At 56.4% G+C, this 18,915-nt stretch overlaps 1 protein-coding gene across 1 annotated transcript; it reads right to left on the reverse strand.

Moving 5' to 3' along the window:
• Positions 1–639: 639 nt before the first annotated feature.
• ribc1 (RIB43A domain with coiled-coils 1) lies at positions 640–18,750 on the reverse strand. Its single transcript, XM_041179596.1, has 7 exons — positions 18,634–18,750; positions 11,334–11,435; positions 9,922–10,258; positions 9,700–9,818; positions 5,783–6,010; positions 2,090–2,256; positions 640–721 (listed from the first exon to the last, which is right to left on the reverse strand). Exons 1-7 carry the CDS (start codon positions 18,748–18,750, stop codon positions 640–642), a joined length of 1,152 nt encoding a protein of 383 aa, XP_041035530.1.
• Between the last annotated feature and the right edge of the window lie 165 nt (positions 18,751–18,915).

Consider the following 18,915-nt stretch of genomic DNA (forward strand, 5'->3'; position numbering starts at 1 on the left):
GTGTGTACCTGTGTGTGTGCGTGTGTGCTCGTCTGTGTACGTGCGTGTGTACCTGTGTACTTGTGTGTGTGTGTGTGCGTGTGCTCGTCTGTGTACGTGCGTGCGTACCTGTGCGTGCATGTGTGCGCGTGCGTGGGGCTGCGCTCGCTCCCAATGACCCTCCGCCTTGCCGATGGGGACCCTCCCGCTCGGCCTCCAGCCCTTTCAGAGACAGGTTGGACTCTCGTCACGAGCTGTAAGGCCCGATTGAACCCTCCAATGCTGATCACGGTGTGATTCTCTTGATTAAATAACACCAAGTGGGTACGAGGAGGCCCTCAGAGTCTGAACGCTTCCTTTATTTCGAAACCCGGAACAATTTTCAATCCGATAAAACAGTCTCGCGACAGCGGCGGTGACCCAGTGTGCGCACGGCTGGGCTCTCCCGGTCTCTGCAAACAGGATTCAAACCTTGACAGTGACAATGTTCCCACTAGTCCTGCCGCTACGGGGGGAAATATGAAGAAACGAGGAGTGATTTATTCCGCGCTAAACTCTGCACTTCATCTGCGTTGAGAGGACAGCTGGTTGAGGCAGCGCCAATACGGTGTAAGAGTGAGGTCCAAGCCTGCATCCCACGCTGAGCCGGGCAGCTTCTCATTAGCGACTGGATGTGTTGAACTGCAGGAAATACTGCGCACTTGGCGGGTTTGTGTAAAGCTCCTTATCCAGGTAATGCTGGCTGGAAATCAGAATTCTCTTTACTAGTAATCTGATCTGGTGCAAAGTATTTCTAACTCAACACTATGCGTATCAAACACTCCCAGGACAGGTACAGCACGGGGTTAGATACAGAGTAAAGCTCCCTCTACACCGTCCCCATCAAACACTCCCAGGACAGGTACAGCACGGGGTTAGATACAGAGCAAAGCTCCTTCTACACCGTCCCCATCAAACACTCCCAGGACAGGTACAGCACGGGGTTAGATACAGAGCAAAGCTCCTTCTACACCGTCCCCATCAAACACTCCCAGGACAGGTACAGCACGGGGTTAGATACAGAGTAAAGCTCCCTCTACACCGTCCCCATCAAACACTCCCAGGACAGGTACAGCATGGGGTTAGATACAGAGTAAAGCTCCCTCTACATTCTCCCCATTATCTTCATTCAGTGATATTTAGTGAAGGGTAAATTTAAGCCAGGAGAACACCTTCCCCTCTCCGAACCTCCCTCTCTTTGAAATCTGCAACTGAGGGCACTGATGAAGCTGGGGTCTAACATCTCCCCTGGAAGACGGCACTTGTGAAACAGCACTCGGGAAGATGGCACTCCTACACCGCCTCACTCGAGTGTAAATTTGTAATGTTGTCATGTATGTGCCACACTCAAAGGGTCCGGACTGAGGGAGCGCCGCGCTGTCGGAGGGTCAGTGCTGAGGGAGTGCTGCACTGTCGGAGGGTCAGCACTGAGGGAGCGCCGCACTGTCGGAGGGTCAGTGCTGAGGGAGCGCCGCACTGTCAGAGGGTCAGTGCTGAGGGAGCGCCGTACTGTCGGAGGGTCAGTGCTGAGGGAGCGCCGCACTGTCGGAGGGTCAGTGCTGAGGGAGCGCCCGCACTGTGGGAGGGTCAGTGCTGAGGGAGCGCCGCACTGTGGGAGGGTCAGTGCTGAGGGAGCGCCCACACTGTGGGAGGGTCAGTGCTGAGGGAGCGCCCGCACTGTGGGAGGGTCAGTGCTGAGGGAGCGCCCACACTGTGGGAGGGTCAGTGCTGAGGGAGCGCCCACACTGTGGGAGGGTCAGTGCTGAGGGAGCGCCCGCACTGTGGGAGGGTCAGTGCTGAGGGAGTGCCGCGCTGTCGGAGGGTCAGGTGTTGTGTTAAACCTTGGGCCTGGCTGCTCGCTCAGGCTCCCACGGCCACAAACGGACAGCCCGCAGAAAGTCATTAACCAGCCGCTCGGGGTCAGTGGTCACTCTGAGCCGGTTGTGTGGCGATCCCGAGAGCAGGTGAAGCCTGACCCCTCGCTGAAGGACACTTCACATTCCGAAAGGAAACGAAAACCCCTCAGCCCCGCCCGTCTCTCCCCCTCGCCTCCTCCCACTCCAATACTCACTGTGCGAGTTGCTCCATGGCCAGGTGGCTGTTGTACTTGTCCAGCTCCTGCCTCCGTCTCCTCGCTTCCTCCGCCTCCTGCTGCTCCATCGCCATGGCAGCCCGCGCCACCACCAGCCGCTGGTGCTCCCACTCGGCCTCCACTTGCGCCTCTTTCATCCTCAGCCTCTGTAATGGGGGGAGGTGTGGGTGGGTGGGGTGGGGGTGGGGGGGGGGCGGGTGGCGTGGGGGTGGGGGTGGCGTGGGGTGGGGGGGAGGGGGGTGGGTGGTGTGGGGGTGGGGGTGGGGTGGGGGGTGGGTGGGGTGGGGGTCGGTGGGGGGGTGGGGGGGGTGGGGGGGGCGTGGGGGGGGCGTGGGGTGGGGTGGGGGGGGTGGGTGGGGTGGGGGGTGTGGGTGAGGGGGTGGGGGGGGGGGGGGGTGGGGGTGGGTGGGGTGGGGTGGTGGGGGTGGGGTGGGGTGGTGGGGGTGGGTGGGGTGGTGGGGGTGGGGTGGGGTGGGGGGGTTGGGAGGGGGGGAGGGGGGGTTGGGAGGGGTGGTGGGGTGGGGGGGGTGGGGTGGGGGGGGTGGGTGGGGTGGGGTGGGTGGGGTGGGGTCGGTGGGGGGTGGGGTGGGGTGGTGGGGGTGGGGTGGGGGTGGTGGGGGTGGGGGTGGGTTGGTGGGGGTGGGTGGGGGGGTTGGGAGGGGGGGAGGGGGGGTTGGGAGGGGTGGTGGGGGTGGGGTGGGTGTGGGGGGGTGGGGTGGGTGGGGTGGGGGTGGGGGTGGGTGGGGGTTGGGAGGGGTGGTGGGGGTGGGGTGGGTGGGGTGGGGGTGGGGGTGGGGGTGGGGGTGGGGGTGTGGGTGGGGTGGTGGGGGTGGGGTGGGGGGGGTGGGTGGGGTGGGGGGGTTGGGAGGGGGGGTGGGGGGGGTGGGTGGGGTGGGTGGGGTGGTGGGGGGTGGGGTGGTGGTGGGGGTGTGGTGGGGTGGGGGGGGGGGGGGGGGTTGGGGGGGTGGGTGGGGTGGGGTGGGGGGGGGTGGGGTGGGGGTGGGGTGGGGGTGGGGTGGGTGGGGGTGGGTGGGTGGGGTGGGGGGGGGGGGGGGTGGTTTGGAGAGAGCGTCAGTTGAGTGCTGACCAACAAGAGATTCTCCCCGGTTTGGCGGGGAGCAGTGCGGAGTCTCACTGACCTCACAGGATTGCAGCTCCCCGTGTGATTCCGGGACCCCCAGACCAGGAAATACGCAGCAACTCATCCCACCCCCACCTGCTCCCCTTCCCCTCTCTCCCTCCACCCCCCCTCCCCCACCCTCCATCCCCCCTCTCCCTCCACCCCCCTCCCCCACCCTCCGTCCCCCTCCATCCCCTCTCTCCCTCCATCCCCTCCCCCACCCTCCACACCTCCCCTGCCCGCCGTCCGCCTCCCTCCATCCACTCTCTCCCTCCATCCCCTTCCCCTCCCTCCATCCCCACCCCTTCCCCTCCCTTCAGCCCCACCCCTCCAACTTCTCCCTCCCTCCAGCACCACTCCTCCGTCAAACCTCTCCCTCCACTGCCTCCCTTCCCTCCACCTCACACCCTCCAGTCCCAACCCTCCCTCCAACCCCTGCCACCTCTCCATGCCCTCCCTCCGCCCCTTACCCATCCCTCCAACCCCTCCCTGCCTCTTCCCCTCCACCCCCCCCCCCCAAGTCCTGCCCACTTCCCTCCACCCCTCCCCCTCGCCTGATGAAGAAAGCCGGGATGATGAAATGCCGTCGGTGGCTGGAGCCAAAATGACCTCACCGCGTTTTTCGGGCATCGGCCGTGAACAGGTTCAGGAGCGTTTTTGGGCGATTCTGACGAGATCGCAGAAGAAAAGGCCTCAGGACCCTGGCTGAGGAAATAAAGATCGAGAGGGCTGTGGGGGGGGGGCGCAGTGTGGGGTGGGGGTGGTAGGTGTGATGATGTGGGGTGGGTGGGTGGAGGGGTTGGGGGGAGTGGGTGGGGGATGGGGTGTGTGTGCGTTTAAACCCGTCGCTGTGCCTGACTCCCCGTTAGCGACGCTACCCCTTGGTCATATGACACCCTGGCCTAGACTCCTGATTGGGTGCGGAGCATCTCACTCCCACTCCCCCACCTCACTCCCACTCCCCCACCTCACTCCCACTCCCCCACCTCACTCCCACTCCCCCACCTCAATGAATAAATTCTGGGGTATGAAGCCAGTTTCAGTCACTGTGGCGCTGAAACTATCATCGGCTGTCGTAAGAACCCCATCTGGTTCACTAATGCCCCTTTAGGGAGGGAAATCTGCCGTCCTTACGCGGTCTGGCCTACATGTGACTCCAGAACCCACAGCAAGGTGGTTGATTCTTAACTGCGCCCCCCCCCCCACCCCCATTCTGAAATGGACCAGGCAAGCCGCTCAATTCAAGGGGGGCAATTAGGGATGGGCAACAAATGCTAACGACGCCCACGTCCAGTGAAAGAATGGAAATAAACCCCAGTGAACGGCTTCCGATGCGAGTCTATCCCTCCTTAAGTAAGGAGACCAGAACTGTCCACAGCGCTCCAGGAGCCGTCTCACCAGCCCCCAGTGCAGTTGTAGCACGACTTCCCGACTTTTATCCCTTATTCCACCCCCCCCCCCCCCACTGTCCCCCCACCATAAAGGACAACATTCCATTTTCCTTCCTTTATCGCTTGCTGTATCTGCATGCTGACTTCTTGTGATTCAAGTACCAGGACACCCAGATCCCTCTGTACAGCAGTGTTCTGCAGTCTCTCCCCCCCCGCCCCCCCACCATTTAAATAATATTCTGCTTTTCTATTCTTCCCGCCGAAGTGGACGAGCTCATGCTTTCCCCCATTGCACTCCATCCGGCAAACTTTTTTGCCCGCTCACGTAACCAATCGATATCCCTTTGCAGACTCTGTGTCCTCCTCACAACTTCAGAGCATGAACTCCCTCCTCCACCTTGACTCCCTTTTTTAATCCAATTTAAAAAAAAAACTCTTCGATTGACTTGCTCATTCGTTTTCCCTTATTAACCCCCTCCCTCCTCCCCACAGGGCCATCTATGTTGCGCTTTCACAGAGCACTGACCCCCCCCCCCCAACCAGTTCTGCTATCTTACCTTTATGCCGCTATCCGCACCTTCTTTAGTCTTTAACACTATCATTAACACTCCCTTTGTCTTGTGTCCATGACAGCTTTGTCCATCTCCCCTGACCTCCCACCGATCGCCGACTGACCTTCCATCTTGCTCCATCGCACCCCCCCCTCCACCCCCACACACACTCTTAAACCGGATAAAACCCATCACATTTCCACTTTTCTGTTTAGCTCTGAAGGAGAGTCAGACAGACTGGAAACGCGAGCTCCGTTTCTTTCGCCACAGGTGCTGCCGGACTGGCTGGAGTTTTCCCAGCGCTTTCTGTTTTGATTTCGGCTTTCCAGCAGCCAGCGTATTTACCTTTCGCTCGGCTTGCCCGCCTAGCTTTTGTGCGGTCGTTAAATTCGGCTGCAAAAGCCCGGTCCCTCCGAGACCGTGAATGTAGATGGTGAGTAGTTGAGGCCCCAGCGCTGATCCCTGCGGCGCTTCACCCAAGACAGTCGGCCAATCTGGAAACGACCCATTTAATCCGGACTCTCTCTATCCAAGCGAACGGAGTTCCCGAAGGTTCTGGATCCCACCCCCCCCCCCCAACCTTCACTCCCCTCCCCATTCCGAGGCTCACCTTATTCTCCTCGATCTGCTGCCTCCGCTCCTGGTGGATCTCCCCCAGCTGCTGTGGGCTCATCCCCTTCCAGCGGTCGGTCACCACGCGGTGGGGGCCGAAGGCGCTGACAGCCACCGCGGGATCCTCCGTCAGCATGTCCCCGTACACGTGGCTCCCGATCTCCGCGTAGCTCTCGTCCGTCTCCCGCAGCCTCGCTGTCTCCCTGGCCGCTGCTTGCTCGGCTGCCTGTGGCCAAAGCAGATGCGAGATTAGGACTTGGTGATGATGGTGGTGGGGGGGGGGGGGGGGGGGGGGGGTGCAGAGTGGAACCACCCGCGACAATTAGCAGCAAAGACGGAAAGCTGCCGGGGAGAAGCTCAGCAGGTCCGGCAGTGGCGGTGGAGAGAGAGGGACGGAGTTGACGTTTCCAGGAAGCGTCACCTCGGACTCAAAACCCGAACCCTGTTCCTCCCTCCGCAGATGCTGCCAGACCCCGCTGAGTTTTCCCAGCGCGCTCTGTCCCGCGGCGTCCGAGGGATTTTGCTTTTGCCGCACAGGAACTAGGAGCAGGAGGAGGCCATTCGGCCCCTCGAGCCTGCTCCCCCATTCAGCGAGGTCGTGTCTGATCTGGTTGGGGCCTCGATTCTGCTTTCCCGTCCGTCCGTCCGTCCATCCCCCATAACCCTCGACCCCCTCATCGATCAGAAATCTGTCTTAACTCGGCTTTGAATATTTTCAGCGAGCCGGCCTCCACTGCTCTCTGTGGTGGGGGGGGGGGGGAAGAATTCCACAGACTGACCACCCTCAGAGAGAAGAAATTCCTCCTCATCTCTGTCTTCAATGGGAGACCCCTCGTTCTGAAACTGTGCCCCCCTCTCTCGTTCTAGATTCCCCCCACCTCTACCATCTGGAAGGACGAGGGCAGCAGACACACGGGGAACACCACCAACTGCAAGTTCCCCTCCGAGTCCCACACACCATCCCGACTTGGAAATACTGTCGCTGGGATGGATTCCTCCTCATCTCCGTCTTCAATGGGAGACCCCTCGTTCTGAAACTGCCCCCTCCCTCCCTCATTCTAGATTCCACCCCCCCACAAGGGGGAACATCCTCTCAGCCTCCACCCTGTCAAACCCCCTCCCCTCAGAATCTGAATTGTTTCAATAAGATCACCTCTCATTCTTCTAAACTCCAATGGGTAGAGGCCCCAACCTGCTCAACCTTTCCTCATAAGACAAACCCCCCTTCGTCCCAGGAATCAGCCGAGTGAACCTTCTCTGAACGGCTTACGATGCGAGTCTGTCCCTCCTTAAGTAAGGAGACCAGAACTGTACTCAGCACTACAGCAGGGGTCTCACCAATGCTCTGTATAGTTGTAGCAAGACTTCCCCACTTTTATACTCCATCCCCCTCGCAATAAAGGACAACTTTCCATTTGCCTTCCTAATCACTTGCTGCACCTGCGTACTAACTTTTGGTGATTCATGTAGCAGGGACACCCAGATCCTTCGGTACCGTAGAGCTCTGCAGTCTCTCCACTTAAGTAATATACGGCTTTCCAATTCTTCCTGCCAAAGTGGGCAATTTCACGACACCCCCCCTGCCTATTTGCCACTCCCGCCAACTCAATGACTCTTTCGCTCCTCTGATAGCCTTAACTGAGAAGCCATGATCAAGGGGCATACAGTGGAAGCCTCTGCGGCCATTGACACAAAGCCTGTGCCAGGAACCCAGCAGACAATGGAGGCGGGTTGACCTAATGGTAACATCACTGGGCTAGTAATCCAGATGCCCAGACCACGCTGGGGACACGGGTTCAAATCCCACCATGGCAACTGGGTTGTGGGGGTCGGGAGTGGGGGTGGGGGGAGACTTAAATTCAACGAATAAAATCTGGAATTATAAAGCCAGTGATGGTGACGATGACAACTATCATCGATCGTTGTAAAATCCCCATCTGGTTCACTGAGGTGGGGAGGAAACCTGCCACTCCCACCCATCTGACCTCCACCTGACTCCAGACCCGTGGCAATAATTTAACTCCTGTCTGAAACGGCCCCAGCGAGCAGCTCGGTGGGGCTTTTGGGGTAGTTGGGGATGGGCCCCAAATGCTGGCCTTACCAGTGTCGTCCGCATCGCGGCAAAGAGATATATTTATTAAAAAAAAAAATCCCCGCGCTCCCTTCGCTTGGTCTATACGCCCAGTCCACTTGACACAGGGTTCCTTGGGTGTTCCCGACCTGGTGTGGATTTTCAGTAGCTCCCTGCCCGGCCCGTAACCTCCTCTGGCTAAGCACGCACCATGTGTTTGGGGGCCGGGGGCGGGGGGGGGCGCAATGCACCACCTGGTCGAATAGCCTGCTGGGGCCAGCTTGCAGGCGCAGCCGGTCATGTTGGATAGGCACCCGCGGAACCTGGAGAGGACCTTGGCCGTGGGACCGGCTGAGTTGCTCCGGTGGAGAGAGGCACGAGCTCGACGGGGCTGAATGGCCTCCTGGTGGTGGTATAACCGCTCTGTGATTGTAAACCCCCTGCTTGCTACCCCCGGATCCCCACCCACCCCCCCCCCCCACCCCCCCCCCCCCCCCCCGACCCCTGCCAACTGGTCGACCCCAGCATGAGCCAACGCCTTCTGGAATCTTGACTGGTATAAATAGATGCCCAAGATCTTGGGTGACAATGCTGAGCCACGAACAGAAAAAATAGGATAGGAGTGGACCATTCGGCCCATCGAGCCCGCTTCCCCCATTCAGTCCCATCGTGGCTGATCTTGGACTTCAACTCCCACTTTCCCGCCCGCTCCCCGTATCCCTCAATTCCCAGAGAGAGACCGAAAATCCGTCCATCTCAGCCTCAAGTGTCTTCAACGATGGAGCGTCCACAACCCTCCGGGGGAGACAATCCCAAAGATTCCCAACCCATTCGAATGAGGTCATTTCTCCTCACCTCGGCCCTACCATCCACAAGAGGCACTGCAGTGACTCGCCAAGGCTCCTTCGACAGCGCCGCCCAAACCCACCACCTCTACCACCTAGAAGGACAAGGGCAGCAGACGCACGGGGAACACCACCACCTGCAAGTTCCCCCTCCGAGCCCCACACACACCATCCCGGCTTGGAAATATATCGGCTGTTCCTTCACTGTCGCTGGGTCAAAATCCTGGAACTCCCTCCCTAACAGCGCTGTGGGTGTACCTACACCACACGGACACAATCCTGGAACTCCCTCCCTAACAGCGCGGTGGGTGTACCTACACCATACGGGGACTGCAGCGGCTCACCCCCCCCCCCACCTTCCCAAGGTGGCAATTAGGGATGGGCAACAAATGCTGGACTTGCCAGTGATGCCCACATCCTGCAAAAGAATAAGCAGCCCCTTATCCTGAGACTGCCCCCACCCCCCTCCACATTTTAGATCCCCCCCCCCCCCGAGCAGGGGAAACAATTTCTCTGCGCCCACCCTGTCAAACCCCTTCAGAATCTCGTCCGTCTCAATGCGATCGCCTCTCGTTCTGCTAAACTCCAGAGAACATCGGCCCAATTTACTCAGCACCCCCCCTCATCCCGGGGACAAATCGGGTGAACCTTCGCTGCACCCGCCTCCAATGCCAGAACATCCATCCTTAAACGCGGAGACCAATACTGCGCACGGTTATTCCAGATGTGGTCTCACCCAAAACCCTGTGCAGTGGTAGCAAGACTTCTCTATTCCTGTACTCCAGTCCCCTTGCTATAAAGGTCAACTTGCCATTTGCCTTCCCAATTACTTGCTGTATCTGACTCTTTTCGAGTGAACCAAATTAACAAAGAGAGGGATAAAATAAACACAGCCCCTAAATTAGGGCGGCTGCAAAAACCAAACTTGCTGATTTCTCACTCCCTGCCCCTCCCATGGCCAAACCCCCACCCTCCCCAAGAGGGTAGGCAGCCCCCTACCAGTGCCATGTTGTAGTTAAGAGTGGCGGCGTCGAGAGCTCTGTGGGCCTCTTCCTCCAACTCGGCCAGCTTCATGGCTCTGGCGTCGAGCTCCATCTCCTTCTTGTGATACAGGTCGTCTGTGGGGGGGCAGGGAACAAAGGGAAATCAGATGAGGCTGAGGCACGGGGAGGTGGGGGTCTGGGGAGAAGCGCAGGGCGAGGGGAGCAGGGCGTCGAGTACCTGCGAATTTCTGGTCTCTTTCTGACCGCTCCTTCTCTGCCCTCTGAGCCGTCAGCCACTTGCGGAACTCCTGCTGCTGGAATTTCTTCCGGGCCTTGGCGTTCAGGTCCTCGCCCTGGAACTTCTGCAGCCCCGAGGGCCGGCAGCGGGGGTCATCGTCGGCGACGCGGGCAGGCGTGTCCTTCTTCAGCCTGTTGGGGTCCCACAGGTCGAACTCGCGCTGGGTCTCTGGCTGCTGGTAGCGGAGGCGATATTCGTCCACCTCCTTGTGGAGCTGGCGGGTCCGCTCCTGTTCCTGGGCCTCGAGGAGCTGGGCCGTCTTGGCGTAGCGCAGGCTCTCGGCGTCTGGAGGGGGAGAGGGGCAGGGGTTACACAGGGTTCAGGTTCATCGGGCGGTCTCGCTGAGGGTCACTCTTGGAGACGGCGCGTCCCGCATCGCGGCGCTCCCTCAGCACTGACCCTCCGAAAGCGCGGTGCTCCCTCAGCACTGACCCTCCCACAGTGCAGCGCTCCCTCAGCACTGACCCTCCGACAGTGCGGCGCTCCCTCAGCACTGACCCTCTGACAGTGCGGTGCTCCCTCAGCACTGACCCTCCGACAGTGCGGCGCTCCCTCAGCACTGACCCTTCGACAGCGCGGCGCTCCCTCAGCACTGACCCTCCGACAGTGCGGCGCTCCCTTGGCGCTGACCCTCCGACAGCGGGACACTCCCTTGGCGCTGACCCTCCGACAGCGGGACACTCCCTCGGCGCTGACCCTCCGACAGCGCGGCGCTCCCTCGGCGCTGACCCTCCGACGGCGCGGCGCTCCCTCAGCACTGAACCTCCGACAGTGCGGCGCTCCCTCAGCACTGACCCTCCCACAGTGCGGCGCTCCCTCAGCACTGGCCCTCCGACAGTGCGGCGCTCCCTCAGCACTGACCCTCCGACAGCGCGGCGCTCCCTCAGCACTGACCCTCCGACAGTGCGGCGCTCCCTCAGCACTGACCCTCCGACAGTGCGGCGCTCCCTCAGTGTTGCATTGAGAATGTTAACCTGGTTTGTGTGTTCAAGCCTGTTGACTGGAGGCATGAATGCACCACCATCTCACTCGGATGACAATACTACTGACAAAGCTACAGCTGACACCTAAAGCTCCTTCTGCATTGTTGAATGAAACACTCCCAGGACAGGTACATCACGGGGTTAGATACAGAGTAAATCTCCCTCTACACTGTCCCCATCAAACACTCCCAGGACAGGTACAGCACGGGGTTAGATACAGAGTAAAGCCCCCCTCTACACTCCTCGGGCAGCCATCTCACTGACGTGACTCCTGCACATTCTGCTCCTGGGGTGATGGACCCCGGCTCCTGCGAGCGAGACCGGCCGCCTGGTGCCCGAATTGGGGCAGAGCGAGCGGCTGAGCTGGACGTCCCCGTGGAGACAGTTACCGCAAGCGTTGTCCCGCAGTCGCTCCCTGTCCTGTCTCGTCTTCTTCTCTCGCGCTTGCTGCTCCAGGGACAGGAGATCCACCTTTCCGATCGAGCGGCGTGAAAAAGAGAGAACAATTGCAACGTCCGTGAGAAGGGTTAAAGGTGACGTCAGATCCGGAGCGCGGAAGGGGGCCATTCGGACCATCTGCCGCGGGCTGGCGCTGCTACTCTGCCCGCGACTTCTCTCACTCACACCCCACCGCCCCCCCCCCCACCACCTCAGCTGTTCCGGCAAGCCCTTTCTCACTAGGGCAGCGTTGAACGCGACGAAACTGGGAGGCTCCTCGCTGCCACACCCCCCTCCCACCACCGCCCCGCCCCCCCCCCACCTCGCTCAAAATGGCCACAACCATTTGTCCCTGGCGATGAGGTGGAGGAGGGAAGAAGGGGGGTGGGGGGGGCGGTGGGGAAGCAAAGTCCTGCTCACCAGATGCCCTCCCCCCCACCACACCCCCCCCCCCCCCCCCCCCCCCCCCCGCCCAGGTCAGGGAACGTTCTCCGGGTCGAAGGTCAGTTGTGGGGGGGAGGGGGAGGGGGCGGAAAAACCCCAAGACCCCGGGGAAACCTTACCCGTGAAGCCGGGGTGGGGGGCAGCCGCCGATTCCACGGGCGGTGAGCCGGGGCTGGTTGGGCTGTGGGTTCAAGGGAGGGCGATCAATTGGCCCCGCCGTCGAGAGAGGGAGAGTTCAGGAGTGGTGGGAAGCAGTGAAATGTATATGTGAGCTCGTCACCGGGGAGCATTGACTCGGAAATCTCCACTGACCGTCACATGTGAACACGCGAACGAGGAGCAGGAGGAGGTCATTCAGCCCCTCGAGCCTGCTCCGCCGATTAATAAGACCGTGGCTGGCCTGACAGTAACCTGAAGTCTGCACCCCACCTACCCCCCGATAACCTATCGCCCCCCCCTTACTTACTAAGAATCTATCCACCTCGGCCTTAAAAACGTTCAGAGACTCTGCTCCCACCGTCTTTGGAGGAAGAGAGTTCCAAGGACTCTCGACCCTCAGAGATAAAAACCTCACCCCCCATCTCCATTTTATACAGGAGACCCCCCTTATTGGTAAACAGTGACCCCCTGAGTTCCAGATTCTCCCACCAGAGGAAACATCCTCTCCAGATCCACCCTGTCCGAGACCCATCACCACCCCCCCCCCCTCCCCTTTCAGGATCAATCGAGTCGTCCCCTACTCTTCTAATAATAAGAAGAATCGAAGGTACAATGCAGCGCCAATGCTGAGGGAGGGAAATGGCCAGAACGGAAAGTGGTAGATACGGTCAACTGCAAGAAAACGTACAGAGGAGAAAGATCCAGAAGGATAACCCAGTGAAACTTAGGGAATGACAGGTGTAAACTGGTCTTTTATCCCCGAAAATGGAACTCCAGTATGTGCACCAGTGCCAGCTATTTCCAGGTTTTACCTGCTGGGAAATTCCATTACAGAACATCCCAGCGAATAGAAGTGACCATGGCAGTCGATTTATGCGCAGGAAGTGGTGGCGCAGTGTTCATGTCACTGGACTAATCCCCCGGAGCCTCTGGGCTCACGGGTTCAAATCCCACCTGGTGGCAGCTGGTGGAATTTAAATTCCATTGATAAAATCTGGAATTTGGAAGCCAGTTTCAGTCACAGGGACTGTGAAACTATCATCGATTGTGGTTAAAAACCCCATCTGGTTCACTAACACCCTTTTAGGGAAGGAAACCTGCCTCCCTCACCCGGTCTGGCCTACTTGTGACTCCAGGCCCCACTGCCATGTGGTTGACTCTTAACTGCCCCTCTGAAATGGCCCTAGCCAGACACTCAGTTCAGGGGGCAATTAGGGATGGGTAGCAATGCTCAAAGAATTAAAAAAAAATCTACCAACTAGGAAACTCAGGAACATCCGATGTCAAAAGCAGCACCGAAATCCAAAATGGCATTGGACAAGCCAGAAATATTTTTACAAAATTGAGTGACTATTTAAGAAACATCAGCTTGAGTCATATGAAGATACAAGTTAGGAGCAGGATTAGACCACTCAGCCCATCGAGCCTGCTGCACCTTTCAGTAAAATCATGGCTGATCTGATTGTGGCTTCAATTCCACATTCTCGCCTATCCCCGTTAAACGTTGACTCCCTTGTTAGTCAGGAATCTTGTCGCATATTGTGTCCAGTTCTGGGCGCCGCACTTTAAGGGGGATGTAAAGGCTTTAGAGAGAGAGAGAGAGAAGAAGAAAAGATTCACGAGAATGGTTCCAGGGATGAGGCGACTTCAGTTCCGTGGACAGATTGGAGAAGTTGGGACTGTTCTCCTCGGAGAAGTGAAGGTCGAGAGGAGATTTGATTGAGGTGCTGTTCAAAATCACGAGGGGGTCTGGGAAAGAGTGGACAGGGAGAAACTGTTCCCATTGGCGGGAGCGTCGAGAACCAGAGGGACACAGATTTAAGGCGTTTGGCTAAAGAAGCAAAAGTGATATGAGGAAATTATTTTTCATGCAACAAGTGCTTAGGGTTTGGAATGCATTGCCTGAGAATGTGGCGGAGACAGGTTAAATATTTAAAATTCATCTCCGTCTAGGCCAGCATTTATTGCCCATCCCTAATTGCCCCTTGAGTAGAGCTGCCTTCTTGTGCTGCTGCAGTCCATGTGGTGTAGGTACACCCACGGTGCTGTTGGGGAGGGAGTTCCAGGATTTTGACCCAGCGACAGGTGAAGGGACAGCCGACATGGTGAGTGGGTCTCGGAGGGGAACTTGCAGGTGGTGGTGTCCCCCATCTCTCCGCTGCCCTTGTCCTTCTAGGTGGTAGAGGTGGGCTTGGAAGGTGCTGTCTAAGGAGCCTTGGCCAGTTGCCGTTCTGTTGAAGGGTCATTCGCACTCGAAACGTTAACTGCGTTCCTCTCCGCAGAGGCTGCCAGACCTGCTGAGTTTTTCCAGCTATTTTTATTTTTGTTTCAAAAAGGGAATTAGACTGTTATCTGAAAAGGAAGAATGTGCAGGATTACAGGGAGAAGGCTGGGGGAATGGCATTAGGTGAGTTGCTCATTCGGAGAGCCAGTCAAGACGCAGAATCACAGAATTTTAACAGCAACAGAAAGGGGCCATTCGGCCCATCGTATTGCCCGGCCTTTTCCCTGTACTTTGTTTCTATTCAAATAATCATCAATGCCCTCTTGAAAGCCTCAATTGAACCTGCCTCCCCTACACTTCCAGACTGTGCATTCCAGACCCGAAACACTCGCTGTGTGAAAAAGTCTATTTCTTACATCACACTTGCTTCCTTTACAAATCACTTTAAATCTGTGCCCTCTTGTTCTTGATCCTTTTACGAGTGGGAACAGTTTCTCCCGATCAACTCTGTCCAGCTCTCTCATGGTTTTGAACATCTCCATCAAATCTCCTCTTAGCCTTGTTATCTCCAAGGAGAACAGTCCCAACCTCTCCAATCTATCCTCATAGCTGAAGTTTCTCATCCCTGGAACCATTCTTGTAAACCTTGTCTGCACTCTCTCCAATGTGTTCACATCCTTCCTATAATGTGGTGCCCAGAAATGTACACAATACTCCAGCTGAGGTCTAACCGAGTGTCTTATATAAATTCAGCATAACCTCCCTGCTCTTGTACTCTATGCCCCTATTAATAAACCCCAGGATATTATATGTTTTATTAACTGCTCTCTCCACCTGTCCTGCCACCTTCAATGACCTAAGCACATATACACCCAGGTCTTTCTGCTCCTGCACCCCCTTCAAAATTTCACCCCTTATTTTATATTGTCTGTCCAAGTTCTTCCTACCAAAATGCATCACCTCACACTTCTCTGCATTGAACTTCACCTGCCACCTCTCTGCCCACTCCACCAATTTGTCTATGTCCTTTTTTGAAGTTCTACACTGTCCTCCTCGCAGTTTACAACATGCCCAAGCTTCATACCATCCGCAAAATTTGAAATTGACCCCTTCACGCGAAGATCTAAATGATTAATATATATCAGGAAAAGCAAAGGCCCCAATACCAACCCCCGGGGAACTCCACTACAAACCTTCCTCCAGCCTGAAAAATATCCATTCACCGTTACCCTCTGCTTCCTATTTTCAGCCAATTTTGTATCCACGTTGCTACTGTCCCTTTTATTCCAGGACCAGTAACTTTTCTCACAAGTCTGTCGTGTGGCACTGTGTCAAATGCCTTCTGAAAGTCTGTGTACACCACATCAACAGCATTGCCCTCATCGACCTTTCCTGTTAACTCTCCAAAAAACTCCCGCAAGTTAGTTAAACACGATTCCTCCCCCTTTAGCAATCCATGCTGGCTCTTACTCATCAACACATATTTTTTCCACATGACTACTAATTCTATCCCGAATCATTTCTTCTAGAATCTTGCCCACCACTGAAGTTAAGCTGAAAGCAAAAAACTGCAGAGGATGGAAACCCAAAACAAAAACAAAAATAAAAATCCCTGGAAAAACTCAGCAGGTCTGACAGCATCTGCTGAGAGGAACACAGTTAACTTTTCGAGTCTGTATGACTCTTCAACAGAACTAAGGAAAAATAGAAGAGAGGTGAAATATAAGCTGGTTTAAGGGGGGGGTGGTGGGACAGGTAGAGCTAGATAGAGGGCCAGTGATAGGTGGAGATAACCAAAAGATGTCACAGACAAAAGGACAAAGAGGTGTTGAAGGTGGTGATATTATCTAAGGAATGTGATAATTAAGGGTAGAAAGCAGGACGAGCAAGCCCTAGAGGGGGTGGGGTGGGGGGAAGGTACAGATAGCCCTAGTGGGGTTGGGATGGGGGGAAGGTACAGATAGCTCTAGTGGGGGTGGGGTGGGGGGAAGGTACAGATAGCCCTAGTGGGGGTGGGGTGGGGGGAAGGTACAGATAGGCCTAGTCGGGGTGGGGTGGGGGGAAGGTACAGATAGCCCTAGTGGGGGTGCGGGGAAGGAATCAAAATAGGCTAAAAGGTAGAGAAAAAACAATGGATGGAAATACATTTGAAAATAATGGAAATAGGTGGGAAAAGAAAAATTTATATAAATTATTGGAAAAAAGGGGGATCAGAAAGGGGGTGGGGATGGAGGAGAGAGTTCATGATCTAAAGTTGTTTAACTCAATATTCAGTCCGGAAGGCTGTAAAGTGCCTAGTCGGAAGATGAGGTGTTGTTCCTCCAGTTTGCATCGAGCTTCACTGGAACAATGCAGCAAGCCAAGGACAGACATGTGGGCAAGAGAGCAGGGTGGCGTGTTGAAATGGCAAGCGACAGGGAGGCCTGGGTCATGCTTGCGGACAGACCGCAGGTGTTCTGCAAAGTGGTCACCCAGTCTGTGTTTGGTCTGTCCAATGTAGAGGAAACCACATTGGGAGCAGCGAATGCAGTAGACTAAGTTGAGGGAAGTGCAAGTGAAATGCTACTTCACTTGAAAAGAGTGTTTGGGCCCTTGGACGGTGAGGAGAGGGGAAGTAAAGGGGCAAATGTTGCGGTTGCATGGGAAGGTGCCATGGGAGGGGGTTGAGGTGTAGGGCGTGATGGAGGAGTGGACCAGGGTGTCCCCGAGGGAACAATCCCTACGGAATGCCGCTGGGAGGGTGAAGGGAAGATATGTTTGGTGGTGGCATCATGCTGGAGTTGGCGGAAATGGCGGAGGATGATCCTTTGAATGAGGAGGCTGGTGGGGTGATAAGTGAGGACAAGGGGGACCCTATCATGTTTCTGGGAGGGAGACGAAGGTGTGAGGGTGGATGCGCCGGAGATGGGCCAGACACGGTTGAGGTGGAAAACCTTGGTTAAGGAAGAAGGAAGACATGTCAGAGGAACTGTTTTTGAAAGTGGCATCATCAGAACAGATGCGACGGAGGTGAAGGAACTGAGAGAATGGGATGGAATCCTTACAGGAAGCGGGGTGTGAGCAGCTGTAGTCGAGGTAGCTGTGGGAGTCGGTAGGCTTGTAATGGATATTAGTGGACAGTCTATCACCAGAAATTGAGACAGAGAGGTCAAGGAAGGGAAGGGAAGTGTCAGAGATGGACCATGTGAAAATGATGGAGGGGTGGAAATTGGAAGTAAAATTAATAAATTTTTCCAGGTCCAGACGAGAGCATGAAGCAGCACTGAAGCAGTCATCGAGGTACCGGAGAAGGAGTTGTGGAAGGGGGCCGGAGTAGGACTGGAACAAGGAATGTTCCACATACCCCATAAAGAGACAGGCATAGCTGGGGCCCATGCGGGTACCCATAGCCACACCTTTTATTTGGAGGAAGTGAGAGGAGTTCAAGGAGAAATTGTTCAGTGAGAGAACAAGTTCAGCCAGATGGAGGAGAGTAGTGGCGGATGGGGATTGTTCGGGCCTCTGTTCGAGGAAGAAGCTAAGGGCCCTCAGACCATCCCGGTGGGGGATGGGGGTGTAGAGGGAATGGATGTCCGTGGTGAAGAGGAGGCGAATGGGGCCAGGCAACTGGAAATTGTTGATATGATGTTGGGTGTCAGAGGAATCGCGGATGTAGGCGGGAAGGGACTGGACAAGGGGAGAGAGAATGGAGTCAAGATAGCAAGAAACGAGTTCCGTGGGGCAGGAACAGGCTGACCCCCTCCCATGGCACCTTCCCATGCAACTGGAGAAGGTGCAACACCTGCCCCTTTACTTCTCCTCTCCTCACCGTCCAAGGGCCGAAACACTCCTTTCAAGTGAAGCCCTACTCCTCCTTTTACCACCCTTTTACTACTTATATGCCTATAGAAGACTTTGGGATTGTTGGCTGCCAGTCTTTTCTCATAATCCCTCTTTGCTTCTCGAATATGCTTTTTTCACTTCCCCTCTGAACCTTCTGCATTCCTCTTGGCTCTCAATTGTATTTTCTACCTGACACCTGTCATAAGCACACTTTTTCTTCTTTACCTTAATTTCTATCTCAATGGTTAACTTGATGGATTGATGGTTAATCTGAAACCTCGAAAGCCGCCTTTTTAAAGGGAACCACCCCCCCCCCCCCCCAACCACCACCACCACCAACTCCCCTCCCTCTCCCCAAGAACATTTATTAGCCGAGCTGGAGCTGCTAAGGGCAACGTTGGGGGGGCGCGCACAGAATCGGGTCACGGGCCGGCAACGGCCTCGTCCATCCAAAGGGCGGGATGGGGTTCGACGGGCTGATTAGCCTCCTCCTCCTGCTCCCTACCCCAGTCCCCCCACCCCCTGGGAATGCGCCCCCCCACCCCTGGGTGGGGGGGGGGGGACCAACCTTCGTTGGCTTACCCCTATGACCCTGTGCTTGGTATTGAAGATGCGACTCTGGCGCTGGAGCTCCGCGTTCCTCCTGCGTTCGATGGCTGCAGTCTGCTTCGGGTCGATGGGAAGGTCCAATTTGTGCATCTTTCGTCACCTTTAATTATGTCTAATTTTAAATAAGTATATATATTTATATATATTTTTTTTAATTTGTATTTCCCCACTGGCTAGCTCTGCACTTTGGCTGAGTTTGAGTCTTGGTCCCCTGGGTTTGTGGCCAGCCACCATTCATCTACATCCAAACCCATG

The sequence above is a fragment of the Carcharodon carcharias genome, chromosome 35 (genome assembly GCF_017639515.1).
Source record: "Carcharodon carcharias isolate sCarCar2 chromosome 35, sCarCar2.pri, whole genome shotgun sequence".
Lineage (NCBI taxonomy): Eukaryota > Metazoa > Chordata > Chondrichthyes > Lamniformes > Lamnidae > Carcharodon > Carcharodon carcharias.

Excerpts from the sequence above, each read along its gene's own strand:
- ribc1 (XM_041179596.1), bottom strand. The coding sequence starts at position 18,750 with ATGCACAAATTGGACCTTCCCATCGACCCGAAGCAGACTGCAGCCATC. Across the intron at positions 6,011-9,699 it reads TTAACTACAACATGGCACTG|GCAGCCGAGCAAGCAGCGGC; the intron begins GTAGGGGGCTGC and ends CTTTGGCCACAG. Across the intron at positions 722-2,089 it reads GCCATGGAGCAACTCGCACA|CCAGCATTACCTGGATAAGG; the intron begins GTGAGTATTGGA and ends TCTGATTTCCAG.